This window comes from Asparagus officinalis, chromosome 1 (assembly GCF_001876935.1).
Source record: "Asparagus officinalis chromosome 1, Aspof.V1, whole genome shotgun sequence".
NCBI lineage: Eukaryota > Viridiplantae > Streptophyta > Magnoliopsida > Asparagales > Asparagaceae > Asparagus > Asparagus officinalis.
This window is the reverse complement of record NC_033794.1, coordinates 2,860,952-2,880,271: the sequence shown is the minus strand read 5'-3', so window position 1 is coordinate 2,880,271 and position 19,320 is coordinate 2,860,952. Positions and strand designations below refer to the sequence as shown.

Below are 19,320 nucleotides of genomic sequence, written 5' to 3'. Positions count from 1 at the left end.
ATGTCAGGTTTGAATAATAACTAGAGAATTATTCTTCATCTTTTATTTTATAGAACCCCATAGGTATTCCTAATTTTTTCTGCCAAATTATTGGACTAGAAAAAAAATGCTTGAGTGGGTGCTAGTTGTCAAACATTTATAAATATGTAGGCCAACAATCAACAAGGTCCCATGGTCTAGCGGTTAGTACATTGGACTCTGAATCCAGTAACCCGAGTTCAAGTCTCGGTGGGACCTTTTTTTATTTATTTTTCTGAGAATTATACAGAAATTTACTGTGTTTCTAATGAAAATACACTTGTACACATATCAAATGTTATCCCCTACATTTACTTTTTTCGCACAACTATATTAATTCTAGAAATTCTACTGAATGGTGAATTGGATAAACACTTTGCTAATGAGACATACTTCATCATCAGCAACAAAATGATGAATTTTCCATAAGGAAAACTGCGACAACGCTTACTGGAGATTTCAATGAAATATTTTCAAGGTAGTTCCTGCCAAATTTGTATTTGTCACGTCAAAAGTCAGAAAATAATTTCACGCTTTTATCTATCATGGCTCTTGAATCATCCTGAGCAAGTACACCCTATTAACTTTAGTTCACTGGAAAATCTGCACCAACTTTTTCTTTTCTTTTTTTTTGCTGAGAATTATACAGAAATTTACTGTGGTTCTGATGAAATTACACTTGTACACATCAAATGTTACCAAAATGAAATCATCGATTATAACTTAACAAAAAAGTGTTTTTTTTCTCATATATAGAAAATCATTGTAAGATGAATTCACTGTCCCTCCAACCACAAGTTATATTTTAAAAAAAACGTTTGATATTATATGAGATTATACATGAGACTCCTTTTTCTCCTCCATTCTCTCTTTTGCTTGTAAGGAATTCTGGAAACATCTAGCTGATTTCGTGAAGGGTTGACAGGACTTGTCATCTTCACCCTTTTCGCTCCAATTGACAGCTCATCATACCAATGGGAGGCGAAACAGCCAATGACCAACTGCAGAGAGGAATATTTTCCAAGATTAGTGTCAGATACGTAGTGTGCCAATAGAGAAAGACAAATTGAATCACAATATACACAATAGGTTCGATGAGAAATCGAAAGCATATATGCTGAGAAATTAGAACGGAGAAAGACCTGAACGCGTGATGCTGTGATGAGAAGGCCAGCCAGCCGACCTCCAAAGACCTTGCCATTTATTCCAGCTAGCATCACACTGAGCGCAATCTCTCTGCATGCGCCCTTGCTCCTTGGCAATAACCCAGAGAGCAGCAGTATCTCGAAGCGGCCCTGTACATAAACCAGAAGAAGTATCACTAGCAACATTATGTAAGGAGAATATTAAATCTCGAAGCGGCCCTGTACATAAACCAGAAGAAGTATCACTAGCAACATTATGTAAGGAGAATATTAAATTTATTCTCTGCACATTATCATGAATAAATAGAGCAGCCAGTTCAAGGTTTGATACAGATGAGTTGCAGGAGGGGAAAAAATTACCTCGTAAGATACTGCTACTGAGCTTTCTGCCTGGTGAAGCACCGCCTGGGATACCACACCGTTCGCTGGAAGGACACATAGATGTCCTTTCTCACGAAACAAACCTAAAATGGACGATATGTCCTAAGAAGAAAGAAAAGGGAAAAAATTGAAATAAGTCCTTTGTCACTTACATGTACTTGTGCAACATGCACAGCATGAAAACAATGAAATATGTTTTCAAAGATGTCAATAGAATAATGTCTTAAAAATTGTTCCTGCATTAGAAAGTTCTACAAATTGTTTCCATGATTAAACTTCATGAAATCAAAATGGAGAAGGTATGCGTCCATTCAAACCAAAAAGGCTAGTGAATGTAGTGAAGTTCAATTCCTTCAGATGAGGTATCTCAAATTCCAGATAAGTGTATCCTATAAACAGTATTTCAGCTGTCCGCAACCAAGCCCATTCTAGTATCTCAAATTCCAGATAAGTGTATCCTATAAACAGTATTTCAGCTGTCCGCAACCAAGCCCATTCTATAGTAAAAAGCCCAGGTGGTGGTAATGATGATGCTGATGATGAATGCTTTATATTCTTCAAAAATCAGAGGTTGAGATCTAGCAATAAAATACTTTGGAAAACCATATAATGACCCAACCAAATTCAAATGGTTCTGAAAAAAATTGACTATCATATTTGTACAATTGTACCCACTACTTAGTATTCAATATTGAAGTGACATGTTAATCAGCAAATATGAAATACTTAACTTGTTAATTGACACAAAATTGATGGCTTATCAAAAACAATCATAGGGTACAGGGCTTAAGAGAAGTTATCAAGAGGATGTATATTCACGAAGATCTGTGGATAATTGAACTAAATTAAATATTTAATAAATGAGATCTAATTATTTTTCTTGATATATTCCCTTTACTAAACCAAGATTACAATAAAGCTAAAGCTTTAAAACTTCATTTAAAAAAAAACTTTTACTCTTTTGCATGTGCACATGCAGGAATCTAGTTATTAGGTAAGTGTAAGATCAAACATCTCATAGGAATGCTTACATCTCGTGCATTAGGACCATGCTCCTACATGGGTCCCACTAGTTCCCTCCCACAAGCATGTGCACTGACGATAATGATGCAAATCAATAGCTTTACTTATTTGATAAGTTTATAAGATAAGTTACCAATTATAATACAGATACAAAGAAGCTCAATAATGGGGAAAGATATATATAAGAAAGACAACAATATGAAAAGCGTTATACCTGCCCGGCTTTTATGTCAATAATATAGGGCATAAAAGTATTCTGTTTAGATCCTGCATACAAATTTCATCCTCATGATAAATCAAAGAGAAGAAAAATTAAAATTTCTTTAAGTGACTGATGTTCTAATAAAACAAAAGAAATCTAAGTGAAACAGAACTTTTTGACTATAGGCAGAAGAGCGCAAAAACCATTTAAATGTTTAACAAAAAGGGATTAGTTTTCCATCCTTATAAAAGTTCTCTAATATCTGCATCATTCCACAGGAGCCTTTCCCAATCAAAATAAGATTGTCTATGAAGCCACAATCAGTCAAGAAAGCTGCATAAATGAATTGACAGAATATTTATACCTTATTGTCAATGTTGCCAAATTTTATAATCTATTCAAGGGATAGGCCTGTGCATGAGGTTTCAACTCATGCAAGAAGGAGGAACCCTCCAAGTTCCTTTACTGTAGGAAAGAAGGATTAAAAATGATAAACTTTGCTACCATGAATCATATTCCTCTCTGTGAAACTTGCTGAAAATACCAGAAAACTACACTTCCATTAGGCAGTTGTATATAATCTAGATCCAAACTTCAAAATTTCTTTTCAGGTCATGTGCGTATGTCAAACCGCGGGACTAAGTCATGTACTGACCAAAGCTTTTCTAGAAATCATTTGATATCATATAGAATTGGACTATTACAACTCTACTAGTTATGAATGATTGTATCCCAAAAATCCAGTAAGGAAACAAAACAACCTTTCTCACAAAAAAAAGTATCTTAAAACCACAAAACAACAATCAAAAGAAATATACTAAAGAAATGGAAACTAGTAAGTAGTAACTTAAGAATCAAGATGATTACCCAAAGCAGCAATTGCAACAACCGGCGACACAATCCCCACAGTACCAGCACCATCCACAGACCCATCTGGCAATGGTGATGTAGTGCAAGCTGTCACTCCAACTGGCGCATACTTGAAGAGTTCACACTTCCTCGGCCTCCCCAGTTTTTTGAACTCTGACAAACTCACTGGATGCACCCCACCGCTGCCTCTAGTTACAGCAGCAGGGACTGGTGGGACAACATGACAGTAAACACAAGTGCCATCTGGCAAGACACTCATGCTCATTTCGAGACGATGAGGGGGTGAACTCTCCTGTGGAGCATTAGAAGTCTCAGCTCTTGCTTCCATTGGACAAAGAAATGGAGCAGAAAGAAGAAAATTGAGCAGAGATTTTTTTTTCCTTTATGGGAGTAAAGAATTGGATTGAGAGCATTGGCTCTGGTTTTGGGTTTAAAAGGAGAGAGGGAATGATAAATTTGGAAAATGTTTAAGCAAAATATTGCAGTTGAGAAAGAAACATTCAGTGAGGTAGAAGGTTCACGTACTTGATATCTAGAAAGATTCGGAAAAAGAAAAGATTCAAGCACTTGATTTAAAACATTGTACCCACGAAGTGTTGCGCGCAGCGGAAATTTCGGCAGCACTTCGACAGCACAACAAGAGAGTCAGATCGCAATAAGAATTCCCGTCTCACCAAGGAGACAAGAATCTGAAGCGGATATCTCAACCAAGTGAGAAATCGACTCTTCCTCTCATCAGTTCTAGGACTGACCTGTCGAGGGACCCTAAAAGCTATTACAAATCACACAAAAGCGATACAACCAATTTTTACGTGGTTCGGCAAATTGCCTACGTCCACGGGGCAAGGAGGGGGGAGATCTACTAATAGAGGGAGAGAATACAACTAGGGTTTACAATCACTCACAAACTAAACCCTCAAACAAACTCTCAGATCCCTCATAATATCTCTCAAAAAGGATGCACAAAATAAACCCTAAAGGAAAAGCTTCTTCTTTTCTTTTGCACCTTCTCTGTAGCCGCAACACAAACCTCCTGCAGTGATTTTTCCCGCAGCCAAACAAATCACCTCCTGTTTCTCTGCAGCAGCCGCAAAAGAGAGATACCGAAACTCCCTTGCACAAACCCTCCGCTCAAAAAACCCTTAAAAAAAAACTTTTGATATATATAGGTGCGAAACGGGTGGGCCGGCTTACATTACGCGGAAACGAAACCGCGGACTTGCTCACATATGGACTCACGTGGGTGTGGTCCCCACTCCCCACTCACAATTCTCCACCTCGGTGAAGTATTTCCAAAACTGAGCCGATACCAAAGCAACCAAATATCCCACTGGTTGTGTCCAATACGAACTCAATCCACAACAAGTCGAGAACCCAAACGAGAGTCCAAACAATCTCACCCCCATCAACTAATCCAAAACCGACTGCATCTGAAAGACTGCCTACGTATCCTCTTGCCCAAGGAATCAAGCCGAACGTAGTTCATCCAAATGGCCGCCAACGACCTCAACAATCACGAATGTGCAACAAGCTTCGACAATTATCAAACTTGTTGCTCGGAACAACCTTAGTGAGCATATCCGTCGGATTATCCTTCGTGTGGACCTTCATAATTTCCACATCTCCATCTTCAAGAACATCCCGAACGAAGTGATAACGAACGTCAATGTGCTTCGTCCTCGCATGAAAAACCTGATTCTTCGCCAAATAGATAGCACTCATGCTATCACAATGAATAGTGACGAACCTTTGTGATATACCAAGTTCCTCTAAAAGTCCTCGAAGCCAAATAGCCTTCTTCACAGCCTCCGTAACTGCCATATACTCTGCCTCCGTCGTAGACAAAGCCACCGTCGACTGTAAGGTGCATCTCCAACACACCGGCGCACGAGTCAAAGTAAACACATACCCTGTCGTAGACCGACGCTTATCCAAATCCCCGGCATAATCCGAATCAACGTAACCAGTACATAACTGTCCACCTGTAGTGTCCCGCTCATAAACCAAACCAATATTGAGCGTACCTCGAATGTACCTCAAAATCCATCTCACGGCGTCCCAATGACCCACTCCTGGATCATGCATGTATCTCGAAACCATGCTCACCGCCTGTGACAAATCCGGCCTCGTACATACCATCGCGTACATCAAACTCCCAACCGCGCTTGCATACGGAGTCTTCGACATCAACTCTCTATCTTCAACTGACTTCGGTGAAAGACCAGCTGAAAGCTTCAAATGGGCTCCCAATGGTACACTAACTGGCTTCGTATCCATGCTAACATGGAATCGCTGTAGAACCTTCTTCAAATAAGCCAAACAAATTCTGCTCTTCTTCTTGTCTCTGCCGATCTCCATTCCCAAAATGCGTTTCGCCTCGCCCAAGTCCTTCATCTCAAACTCATTTGAAAGCTGAACTTTGAACTCATCTATAGCCGACTTGGAAGTAGAGGCAACCAACATGTCATCGACATAAAGTAACAAATAGATGTACGCACCTCCTTTCAACTTGCGAAAATATACGTAAGGATCAAACTGGCTCCGAGTGTACGAATGACCAAGCATAAAACCATCGAATCGCCTATACCACTGTCGAGGAGACTGCTTCAAACCGTATAGCAATTTCAACGGAGTGCCTTCAATGCCCTCCTTCTTCGTGTATACCCACTTGCAACCAATTGCCTTCCGCCCCTTTGGAAGCTCAACAAGCTCCCATGTATCGTTCTTATGAAGAGATTCCATCTCCTCCTGCATAGCCACCTGCCACGAATCAGCCTCCGAACTCTGCTCGGCCTCTCTGAATGTAGTAGGCACTAACTCATCGATACTCTCCACCGGAAGTGCATACGCAACTGTGTCGGCATACCGTGCTGGCATCTGTATGTTTCTCCTCTGTCTCCTAGCCGCAATAGAATCCTGAACCTGAGCCGTCGGTTCTTGATCCTGCATATTTGTACTCGTATCCTCCGTGTCATCATCGTGCTCGCCTGACGTCACCTCAGTCGGCACTTGCATGGATACTGTACCATCTGGACAATGTGGAGCTGCATCGATCTCCACCACCTGCGATATCTCCTCCGTCGGATCGCTCTCCACCTGATGAGAGCTGGGAAGCTTCAAGATAGAAGCCTTATCGAATGTGACGTCCCTACTCAGCACAATCTTCTTATCCACTGGATCCCAAAGCTTGTATCCCTTGACACCACGCTTGAATCCTACAAATATGGCCTTCCTAGCTCGAGGTTCCAATTTATCAGTTTTAACATGATAATATGCAGGGCACCCAAATACCTTGAGCTGATCATAATCGTGTGCTGGCTTTCCCGACCACATTTCCATAGGGGTTTTCCCCTCAATCGCAGATGAAGGCAGCCTATTAATGAGGTGGCTCGTATATGTAAGTGCCTCAGCCCAAAAGATCTTTTCCAAACCACTCTGCGACAATAAGCATCGGATCTTCTCCAGTAAAGACCGATTTAATCTCTCTGCCACCCCATTTTGCTGCGGTGTATGACTAACTGTGAAGTGTCTCTCTATGCCCTCGTCTCGACATAGCTGCTGAAAGGGGTCAGAAGTATACTCACCACCGTTGTCGGATCGCAACGTCTTGATCTTTCTCCCAGTTTGTAGTTCCAATCTCTTCTTCCACTCCACAAACAAATCTAGGACTTCACTCTTTTTCGTCATGGTGTACACCCAACAACGCCTAGAATAGTCATCTACAAAAGTGACGAACCAATGTCGACCACCAAGTGATGCAGTCTTGGTAGGACCCCAAACGTCTGTGTGCACGTAATCAAGGATGCCCCTCGTCTGATGAATGGCAGTCCCGAACTTCACCTTCGTCTTCTTGCCAAGAACACAGTGCTCACAGAACTCAATCTTCCCACTCTTGGCTCCCTTCAATAGCCCCTGCTTGCACAATGCCTGCAGTGACTTTTCACCTGTGTGCCCCAATCTATAGTGCCAAAGTCTGCTCATGTCCGCTTCTGAAATAGCCGAAGCAACCTGGCCAATCTCGGTGCTTCCCTTCAGATAATACAAATTCCGATTGCGGACTCCCCTCATCACCACCAATGATCCCTTAGTAACCTTCGCTACAGCGTTTTCGAAAGTCACCTTGAATCCCTTCGCCTCCAAAGCTCCAACTGAGATAAGATTTTTCTTCAGTTGAGGAACAAAACTCACCTCTTTTAACTCACGGACTACTCCATCGTGCATCCTAATCCGTACGGTACCTATCCCACAAACGCCACAGGATTGATCATTTCCCATGACAACAACGCCCCCGTCGACTTTCTCAAAAGATGCAAACCAGTCTCGCCTAGGGGTCACATGAAAGGTAGCGCCGGAATCAAGCATCCAATCTGATGCATCCACATGGTTCACCTCCGGAGTAATCAGTAGAGAAAAGCACGAATCATCGGAATCATCGCCTTTCGCAATGTTCACCTCATTGGCCTTCGGGCCCTTTTTCTTGCCATTCTCTTTCTCCTTGAGCTTCGGGCAGTCTCTCTTCCAATGTCCCTGCTCCTTGCAGAATGCACATTGGTTCTTTGTTAATTGGTGGCGGCCTCTAGACTTTGACCTCCCTCTGTTACCACCTTTCGGATATGGGCTTCTACCTCTTGTCGACAAGGCCTCTCCTGAAGTACTAGCGCGGGAAGTCTCCTTATCCTTCCTCCTCAAATCGTAGTTCGTCAAAGCGTTAGTCACTTCACTATAGCTGATAGAAGATCTCCCGTTCAACAAAGTGAGCACGAAGGTATCATACTCCTCATCCGGTAAGGAGCCCAACAAAATAATCGCCTTGTACTCATCCGATATCTTCTCATCAACATTCGCCAAGTCCGACAACAACTTCGTATAGTTGTTCACATGAGCCGCAAGCGAGGTGCCTCTGGACATCTGGAATCTGAATAACCTACGCAGCAAGTGCAATCGGTTCTCAACACTCTTCGTAAGGTACTTATTGTTGAGAATTTCCCACATCTTCATCGCAGACGTCACCCCAATCACATCATACTTCAGCTCCTGTTCCAAACAGGACCTGATCACCCCACAAGCGTTCCTATTCATTTTCTCCCATACCGCCTCTTCATATTTAGGTGGCCTCTCGTGGACCATGATGGTCTCTTCCAAATTCTGAGCATTTAACGCATCCTGTACGTCGCTCATCCACAAACCAAAGTTGATTTTTCCGTCATATTTCACCACACTAATTTTGGTGTTTTGAAAACCAACTTGTATTGTACCCGCCATCGATTTGCTGCTTTCACCTTCTTCTCCCATTGCGAACTAACTCCAAATTGTAGAGAAAGAACAAATTTGATAGAATTAGGAACCACCCAACTGAACCCTAGATCGGATTCCAAATAGATCTCCTATCCACACGAGGAAAGCGAAATCTCCAACGGCAACTCCTAATGCTATCTCCACCGAAGCCGAGAACTCCAAGAACTAAGCTTCACACAAGAATCTTCCTCCACCAAAAAACCCTAGATCTGAAATCTGGGCTCTGATACCACTTGTTGCGCGCAGCGGAAATTTCGGCAGCACTTCGGCAGCACAACAAGAGAGTCAGGTCGCAATAAGAATTCTTGTTTCTCAAAGGGAACAAGAATCTGAAGCCTATATCCTATCAAAGTAGGATATTAGCTCTTCCTCTCGTCAGCTCTAGGACTGCGCGTCGAGGGACCCTAAAAGCTATTACAAATCACACAAAAGCAGTACAACCAATTTTAACGTGGTTCGGCAAATTGCCTACGTCCACGGGGCAAGGAGGGGGGAGATCTACTAATAGAGGGAGAGAATACAAATAGGGTTTACACAAGAATCTCACAAATAAAACCCTCACACAAAACTCTCCCTACAAAAGATGCTCAGAACCCTCTTGACGGCTGCTGAAAACTCCTCAAGCTTCTGCTTTTTCTTTTCCTCCGCAGACGCAATTGATTTTGTCTGCAGCCGCAAAACTTTGCATCAAACTCCTTCGCACCTCCTTTTGCACAAAAGAAAACCTAATAAACAATTGTTTATATAGGTAACAGAGAGAAAACGCGTGAGAGTTTGAAACCGACTCAAAATCCGAACAAACAATTCCCCTGCATGTTATTCGTGGGCCTGGGCCTTATCAGGTCCGGTTCACAATTCTCCACCTCGGTGAAGTTTTTCCAAAACTGAGCCGACACCAAAGCAATCAAATGTCTCACTTGTTGTGTCATATACTATATATATATAATTATATATATATATATATATATATACACTGAAGCTTTTGCAGAAGTCAGCCCCTTTGTAGAATTGCATGTGGTTTTTGTAGTATATTAGTTTCTTTTACAATTTTCATGGATTCGGTGAGTGACAACAGACCTTGATTTTTTTTTGTTTTGCTTACATCCTGCACTCAAATAAGTTTTCAGGGTTCAGATTAAAAATATGAAATTATTTTCCATGCTATTATACATGAGGAATCTGCAAAATGGAAAGAACAATTTGTGCTTATTTGATTTTTAAAAAAATTCACTTCATTGTTCATGTTGTATATGACAATGTATATAGTTACGTGTTTGCCGGTGTCCATCACAAGGTCATAAGTTACACACTAGAAAATGATAGTGTCCTGAAACTTCTTTTCACTTTTGTGAAAATTGTTCTTGACTGTTTATTCACATTGCATACAACCCTCTAAAACTACGAAAACTAAAGAATCACTGACAGTTAGTCCAAGAGTGCAAAAGTAGGCAAATATTTTTCCTAAAACTACGAAAACTAAAGAATCACTGACAGTTAGTCCAAGAGTGCAAAAGTAGGCAAATATTTTTCATCCTATTTTTGGTTTGCAGAAAATTTATTCTCCTTAATCAGAAAGAAACTTCTAGAGCAATCTCACCAACAACATTTCATACATATCAATGAAGTCCAAAAGAACGTATTTCTGGAGTACTCACCTAGTCAAATAGAAGAAATCTCACACCCTATCATAAAAGATTATACTTCTCCAGCTTCATGTGTCCATGACTGGAGGTTTATTGTATTTATCATTTTAATTAAATATATATTTGGCAAATACAAAAAGGGTTCATGCGCATACATAGCATACATACCTGGTAGTTATAGGTGAAAATCACATTTCTTCTCTTGTTACCCACCATGTTGTCTATGTTGATGCATTGCAAGACTGCAAGCAAAGGGCTTCACTATTAGCTAAGATAATATCAACATGCTCACAGTACAATTTACTATTCACCAGAAAGCATAACAAAACAAGAAAGCAACTCCCAGTTTAGTGTTATCCTCTGTTTCTTTTCTTTTTTTTTCTTTTCACAATGCAAATCTTGATTAAATATAAATTACAATGCCCAATCTCATTTGAAGTTCAAATTTTTTTATGGGAGATAATATGAAAATTGATACTTTGTACTACTTAAACTTTGGACAGTATCAAATGTCATAAGAATGAACTCGGACATTATGATGTAACAAAAAAAAAATTTTCACACACGAAAAACTCATGTACAGAGAATTTACAAATTGCATTGAAAGATGCCTTTACTATCCCTCTAACAATTGATTATATTAAAGATCTACTACTATATGTGATCATACACGAGCTCTTGTTTCTTTCTTCCTACTTTCTCCTTTACTCCTGAGGCACTCAAGGGAAAATCTAGCTTGTTCCTTGAATGGTTGACCACACTTATTAGCTTCAAAATTTTTGCTCCTATCAATCTTTTTAATGGCTTATCAATCTTTTTAACTCTTTGAATATTACCTAAACAAGCTCTAAGAATGATAGAAACAATGGCAATATCAGAAACTCTCTTTTATGAAAAAACAGATCGAAAAACTAAAAGTTTAGAGAGTTAATTTGCACAATATGTGAATCTTACAAGTGCAAAACTTGGTATTTATTTTCTGATGTTTAAACCTATTATAATTTGCACAATATGTGAATCTTACAAGTGCAAAACTTGGTATTTATTTTCTGATGTTTAAACCTATTAATAACCTCTGAAATGATATAATTTTAACCCCAATTAACGTCCACAAAACGGCTATAAACAGTTACTTATTCAAAACCTAAAATCTGAAAAAACTGCATCTGTAGTCGACTACAAGTCATAGTAGTCGACTACACTGAGTCTAAACAGACTCTGTGAAGTCAGAAAATTGCTTAGCAGTCGACTACAATGCATGATAGTCGACTACACTGTAAACTCACAGATTCTGGAATTTTCTTTTCAGTATTTTGGCTGTAACTTTCTCATCCAACATCGGAATGAGATCATTTAAGATTTGCTAGAAAGCTGTTGAAGAGACCTACAACTTTGGTCTTTTATTATTAATTTTCATCTTCTTAATTCGTCTAAGTTTTTTCGGATTCAAATTGCTATAGGGTATAAATAAAATGTTTTAAGACTCACTCAATATCTATAAACTCTAATGGTTAATATAGAAGATTTCTATTGTTAACTAACAAACTAAGCATGTGTTAGTGTGTTAGTGTGTTCTAACACTATGTGTGTGATCAAGGCTTGTACAAATTTCTAAGCAAAGAAAATGTAAAATTACATTTTGACAGTAAAGTATATCTTCTTATTTGCTTCATTTTGCCTTGAACTCATCTATGTCTTGAGTATCTCTTTGAATATAATTATTGATATAGCTCTGATACTAGGGGTGCCAAACGGTTCGGATATATCCGACCGGATCCGCATCCGTATCCGAATGGATGCGGATATGGTAGGCTAATTTTGAAACCGGACGGATACGGTAACAGATACAGATATGGTTTCGGATTTTTTTTCGGATACATATTCGGTAACGGATATGAGGGTTGCGAATACGGATATCCACAATGTAATAGTGATTCGGGTAATCGGGTCCCCATCTTATAGTTATTAACCCGCTAACCCAAAACCAAAACTAAAAAGAAAAAACACTAGGCCCTCACCCTCAGCCCTCACTCTCCTCAAGCCGCCTCCACTCTCGAATCGCTCCACACCTCCACGATTCTCCAGCGACGGCGGCGGGATTTTCCGGCGATCTCACAGCCGGCGATCTCACAGCCGGCGATCTCACAGTCGTGCTCAATCTTCTCCTCTACCTTCTCTCCAGCGAAGAGTCGCCACTCGCCACTCGCCTCCTCTACCTTTTCGTGTAAATTGGGTAACCATTTTTAGCTGCACCTAACTCTCAAATCATGTTACTAAAATTTCATGGTTGTATTCTAGTTGGGTATTTGGAAACATCAAGATCAAGGAATGATATCGGGTGACGTTATTTTTCGTACTCTTCTGCAAATTATAAAATTCCAAATGGGCCATTTAACAAAAATCAACCGTCAATTTAATCACAAGTCGTCGTCGGCTGGATGTTTCATGAAGATTGACAAAGATATTTGTACACCATTACTAGTTAGTCATTGTTTTTTGTCTATCCGACTTTCATCCATTTCTTGTTTTTAAAGCCAATTTAAGCCCTTGTTGACAGCGATTCCTGCTCCCTGGGGCTTTCTACGCAAAAAATCTGAATTTCTCATGCAAAATAAATATTAATTGTGTATCAAATAACAATAAATAGTTATGATTGAGAAATGGGAGAAAATAAACCCTGTATTGTAATAAGTTGTAGCAGCAGTTATGTTACACAAGTTTGTTTTGGGCTATCAGTGCTTTTAGACTTTTGCAAGGATCCATTGCAATTAACTATTTTTAGCTGCCAGAAATTAACCCTAACTTCCCTATAATTAGTAGCTTAGAATATATAAAGCTCAGATTTACTGTCGACAATCACCAATGTGATTTTTGACACTGGAACAACTTCTTGATTTTTTAGTTTTCAATTGATGGTTTTGTATAAAGATTATATGTCTAATAGATTTATGTCGAATATCCGTTTATATCCGTGATCATATCCGATCCGATTCTCAAATATCCGAACCGTATCCGTTTCCGATAAATGCGGATATGGTTAAGGTTTTTTCTTACCGAGGGTGATCCGTATCCGTATCCGTATCCGTTTATAAAAAGCGGATATGGATATGGTAAACGTCATATCCGAACCGTATCCGCTCTGATAACACCCCTATCTGATACTGCAAAACAAATGTTAGCACATAATACACAACATATAATATTCGTTATCATCAAAACAAACTAATCTTGGGGTCAAGATTCCTAACAGGCTAACACTCTTCACATCCTCGTTACCTGTCTTTCTTCCTCTCACACTTATTTCCTTTTGATTCTGCAGTGCTAATGACAAATGTGTCTAGCTCAAGTAGCTCGGTGAACAAATCCAGCTGGAGACTAAAGTGAGAGCATTTAAGAATTGCTAAATAGTTATATACATGATATGGCTTATGCAAGCTATAAATTTCTCGTCTTCTATCTGTATGGCAGATCAGTTGTTACATTGGCATTAACGTTGCTTACAAGTTCACAGTCAATACTTATTGTGTGGTCCAAGAGAGCTGGAAAGTATGAATACAGTGTGACAACGGCTAACTTTTCGGTAAGGGAGAAATGTCAATCGGTCTTCTTATGGTTCTGTAGTTCTTAGTTGCCTGATTGTTCCAAACTGCAAAAACTGTTTGCTTTCAGAACAATCATGGCTATGGTACATTATATAAATCAATCTAAAACTTTAATTGTTTAACTTAAAGGCCTATATGTGAATTTTCCTCATTTTTTTCATATTAGGTGGAGGCCTTAAAATGTGCGCTATCACTTGCAGCCCTTAGCAGAATATGGAAAAGAGAAGGGGTCACAGAAGATAACAGGTGAGCTATTCACATATTATATTCTTTTTTCTGAGGATGTGTGATCTTTAGAGGTGAAACTTGACCATCTGTATATGCATAAAGAAAGACATTTTGATGGATGTTTAACATCTTGTAGCTTTAAGTGATGTATTTGCCATTTTTTCTTCTGAGCTCCATGCCATCATATCCTCATAATCTACTTTTGAGGATTTGCCATGTGGCCTTACTGGTGCTATGTTTCCTAGTTGAAGATTCAGACTGACAATGATCAGACTTTTTTTTAAGGCTTTAACAAGAGATTCTCATTGGTGTAGTATATCCAACATTATTTATTTTCAGGTTAACGACATCATTCGATGAAGTTAGTGTCTATCCTATTCCTGCACTGCTTTACCTAGTCAAGAACTTGCTGCAGGTATATTCTATTATAATTACTTTTCCATGATATGAATTAGAAACTAATGCCATGAAATCCATGATCCAGTTACACTTTTTTGTTTCCAGTATTACATCTTTGCATATGTGGATGCCCCTGCTTATCAGATACTGAAGAACCTTAACATTATCAGCACTGGTGTGCTATATCGTATCATTCTAAAGAGGAAGTAAGATTTCTTCCATTTAAAGGAAACTTTTGTTTTCTTTGACGTCAATATTGTAGTTCTCTATATCCTTAAGACATACTATAACCTTAAATGCTCACTAGATATAGCTCAAGTGCACAAATTATAAATTGTATGCGCCTTCAGTACTACACAATTGCATGCTGTTGTTTGTGTTACCTTGTCCCTTAGAACTTTGTTTAGATAGTTGTGACTTACTCTTCTAAATCACCTAAACTACTGCCATAATCGCTAACAAGCTTGTTAGTAAATATTATAATTTTTGGGAAATGTAGTTCATGAAGAGTAAAACTCCTATCCACTTAAGTGGATAAGAGACCTTGTCCACCAAACTTTTTCTCCACTCATATTGTCTCAAGATTTGTGCCATCAAAGATTCAAAAGATGCACAAATCTTAAAAGATTCTTCATATCTATCACGGATCCCAATGCAATATCAACGGATAAAAAAGTTGGTGGATGACTCTTTCCTATCCACTTAAGTTGACATAAGCTTTTACCGTTCATGAATCCCTAAAAAGTAAAAATAAAAAATAAAACTAACCAAAAACAATGATAGAAAGCCATGTCAAATTCACAATCAAACATCACATATCTACAAGAGTGTCATGAGTAAAGTTCTTTCAGTGAGCCTGCTTGCCACTTCGTCAGTGAGCCTGACATGACCTACAGCTGTTAGAGTTGTTTGTTTACCTTGGAGCTAATTGTTCAAATATTACAAGATTAACTGTAATTTTAAGTAAACATGAGGTGTAAATGAGCTTGAGTTGATAATCGGTACAGTGAGGTGTGTACGAGCTTGAATTGAAGAATGTTGGATGCACATGCATGATGCGTCGACATGTTGATGGTTTATTGATATGTTCAGTTCTTATGCTTGAAAAGTTCACTGGGTTATCTAACATTATTTTACCTTTTATTTTAATCTTTTAATCTTTGTTCTTAATTTCTTTCTGCTTCTATAACCAAATATTATTCCATCCGGCTGTTATTGAATTTTAGTAGTTCGATAGTTGTTAATTAGAAACCATAATGCTATTCTTTTCTTCCTTCCAGGTTAAGTGAAATCCAATGGGCTGCTTTTATTCTCCTATGTGCAGGGTGTACCACCGCACAACTTAATGCCTCGTAAGTATAATTTATCATCCGTTATCCTATGCTTTGATATATTAATATCTTTGAGTTCCTAAGATACTCATGATGTATCGTGTTAGTATTCACTACCCTAGTGACAAAGACTCACGCACCCTCAACTTTATAGCTTTGTCTTTGACCAACTCTTACATTCTCTATGTACTTTTAACTACTGAATATTTTAGAACATTATTTGCTTCGCAGTTCAGATCGTGTTCTTCAAACACCTTTTCAGGGGTGGATGATGGCCATTGTGAGTATAGATAACTGTTGTTCTTCAACTGAAGATTCTTTGCTGTAGTATTCTTGAAACTGATAGTTATGTTGATATCAATTATTTTTGTTTCAGATCATGGCACTTCTAAGTGGCTTTGCTGGGGTATATACAGAGGTATTCATTAAGCGATTGCATTCTTTCACAATACATGCACTTCTATCTTGAAGGACATAAACCACTGTACTTCTTCCCATGCATGTTTGGTATAATTTATTTTAGAATTCTGTGTATTTGTCTGTCATCTGATTCCATGCTCCTTAGAACACGTAACTAACAACTGATTGCATACCCTAACATAATGATGAAGCAGTCCATCAGCATCACTTGTAGGTTTACTGCCCCATCAATCCATCTCCAGGACCATCCAACTCCCAAAATTAACTGTCTCCTGGAGTATAGGAGAGTTCTTTTACTCATGTGTTCGAGACATTTGTCGGGCTCGCTAACATCCGTCTGGCAATATAAAACATTTTTGGGAGAATCATGTCACATAAAATACCACTGGTTTCCTTCCATATATACTTTTCTGTATGCTGAGTGACCGTGGTGCTCTCTTCGATCCTGAGGCTAGAACAAGATCACTTGATGAGTGGGTAGGGGGAATCCCCAAAGCATGTGACTTTTTTTGTCGGGTTAATCTTTATACTGGTGGGACACAATTATCTGGAAGCACAACAGACAGTTTATTGTTCTATACCATAATAATTACGATGGATAATAGATATGGTGGTGTGATACTGCATTTTTAATTTGTATTCCCTTTTCTATCACGATATACTCTTGGAATTCTGTCAATCTAATCACCTATTCTTGAATATTACTGAACTTTCACCCATTTCAAAAATGCAGGCTATTATAAAAAAACGCCCTTCAAGAAATATTAATGTTCAAAACTTCTGGTTGTACATTTTTGGCATGATTTTCAATTTGGTTGCAATTTGCGTTCAGGATTATGATGCAGTTATGAATAAGTAAGCTTGAAGCATTCTTCAATCTTCACATCTTCCATTCCACATCTGTTATCCTAAATTTAGCATTTATATTGAATTTTATTGACTATATCTTGTACTGCAGAGGTTTCTTCCATGGTTATTCTTTCATCACAGTTTGCATGATTCTAAATCATGCTCTCAGGTAAATATTTTATTATGCCTCTTTTGCAAAATTTCAAGTTTATCCAGTTCCTGAGTTCTTTGTATTTGCAGTGGAATTGCCGTATCGATGGTAATGAAATATGCTGATAACATTGTGAAGGTAAATATTACAACAACTTGCAGAGAATTATTTATGAAAAACAACATCAAGTAGAACCATCTTACCTTAGTGCAATATTACAACAACTTGCAGAGAATTATTTATGAAAAACAACATCAAGTAGAACCATCTTACCTTAGTGCTTCACCAGCTTCAATATGTAAACTGAAAAGCTATCTAGCTGGCTTAAATCTTGAGATATTTCTGTATCGGTGGTAATGAAATATGCCGATAACAATGTTGGATGTGCGAGAACTTCAGGTTCCTGTTGTCGTATGATAGGCCAGTGCCCATTGGTGTAACCTAGTAGATAACTCTTTTTTTCCCCCTCCCTTTCACCAGAAAAGAAGCTGAACTACCAAGAGATAACTGTTTAATAATTCAGGGTAGAATAGACAATACTTAATGTTCTAATTTTTTCACTGTTGTAATGATGTTATTTCTTAACATAAATTTGTATGAAAAATATCACAAGGGAGACAAAGACTTAAAATTGCATATATAACTATAATGTTACTGTTAAATTGTCATGGTATGAAAAATGTAACCATGTGGAAGCATAGAATATTAGAATGGCTACTAAATTGTCATGGTATGAAAAACGTAATCATGTAGAAGAATGGCTATGTAGTCCGTTATTTTTCTTCTCATGCAAATACCAGTATACTAAGTTTGAAGACCTAGTAGTGGGAGCATGTCGACTGTCTTCTTTCTGTTGGCTTAATACTATCCATAGAGATTAAGATATTCAACATAAAATCAATGTTTTTTTTAAACCTCCTTTTTCCTTTAGAACCAGTTAGGTAGTTGAGGAGGGTTTACTAGAGAAATGTTTACTTTTACATTCTTCCTTCAGTTTCTGCTATACATCAAATTTCTCTCTGGTCCATGTACAGGTGTACTCAACTTCTGTGGCAATGCTCCTGACTGCAATTGTTTCAGTGTTCCTATTTGGCTTTCATCTCTCCCTTGCCTTCTTTCTGGGATCTACGTAAGTAGTAGCGACCTTCACGGCTTCAGAAAGAGAACCCTAAGTTTATCTGATGATCTTTGCTTTCTTTTTTTCAGGGTTGTCTCTGTCTCTGTATACCTCCACTCCATTGGGAAGCCACAAAAATGAGTTCCAAGAAACAAGAAAATGCTCCTTGACATAGTCAGCAGATCACTAAAGATTATCATGCCTAAGAATACGAAGTTTCAGTATCAGCTTGGTCTAACCTACAAGTTCACCTCGACACCAAGCGAGAAGTTCAAGAGGAATCAAAAGGTTTGATTAGTTTTTTATTCTTAGAGGAATTCTAACGACTGAGTGGCTTCAACGTGATCAAGTTGCTCGACCTGGAAAGGGGAAAAAAGTTCTTTTGTATCTTGTGTTGTTTTAGCACGTTCAATTCTTTTGCCCTGTATGTGTAAGCAGATTAAATTGTACTGTTTCCTGAAAGCACATTTTCAGATGGAAATCACAGCATGTTAGTTGGGTGTTAATACCGCGAATTCAGTTTATAGATTTCATTTTGGCTGTTTTATTATGCGTGCTGGCAAAGAGAATGAGAAGCACAAATACAATAACAATTGCCTGTGTAACTATTTTTCTACATACAACTTCTTCAGCCAAGCTTGTTGAA

At 38.6% G+C, this 19,320-nt stretch overlaps 2 protein-coding genes and 1 non-coding gene across 3 annotated transcripts; 2 read left to right on the top strand and 1 right to left on the bottom strand.

The window, feature by feature from the left end:
• On the top strand, positions 166-237 carry TRNAQ-CUG. Its single transcript has one exon. It is a non-coding gene; the product is annotated as a tRNA-Gln (tRNA).
• LOC109846340 (AT-hook motif nuclear-localized protein 10-like) lies at positions 843-10,819 on the bottom strand. The gene is made up of 6 exons (XM_020415568.1): positions 10,746-10,819; positions 3,637-3,931; positions 2,782-2,834; positions 1,524-1,646; positions 1,161-1,313; positions 843-1,019 (listed from the first exon to the last, which is right to left on the bottom strand). The coding sequence occupies exons 1-6, from the start codon at positions 10,791-10,793 to the stop codon at positions 843-845; spliced, it is 849 nt and encodes a 282-aa protein (XP_020271157.1). The 5' UTR covers positions 10,794-10,819.
• Positions 12,596-19,320, top strand: LOC109846350 (CMP-sialic acid transporter 2). Its single transcript, XM_020415577.1, has 15 exons — positions 12,596-12,688; positions 12,719-12,810; positions 13,897-13,957; positions 14,046-14,157; positions 14,346-14,425; positions 14,747-14,822; positions 14,912-15,012; positions 16,087-16,158; positions 16,369-16,417; positions 16,514-16,555; positions 17,291-17,412; positions 17,516-17,575; positions 17,647-17,695; positions 18,592-18,686; positions 18,764-19,320. Exons 3-15 carry the CDS (start codon positions 13,902-13,904, stop codon positions 18,813-18,815), a joined length of 966 nt encoding a protein of 321 aa, XP_020271166.1. The 5' UTR covers positions 12,596-12,688; positions 12,719-12,810; positions 13,897-13,901; the 3' UTR covers positions 18,816-19,320.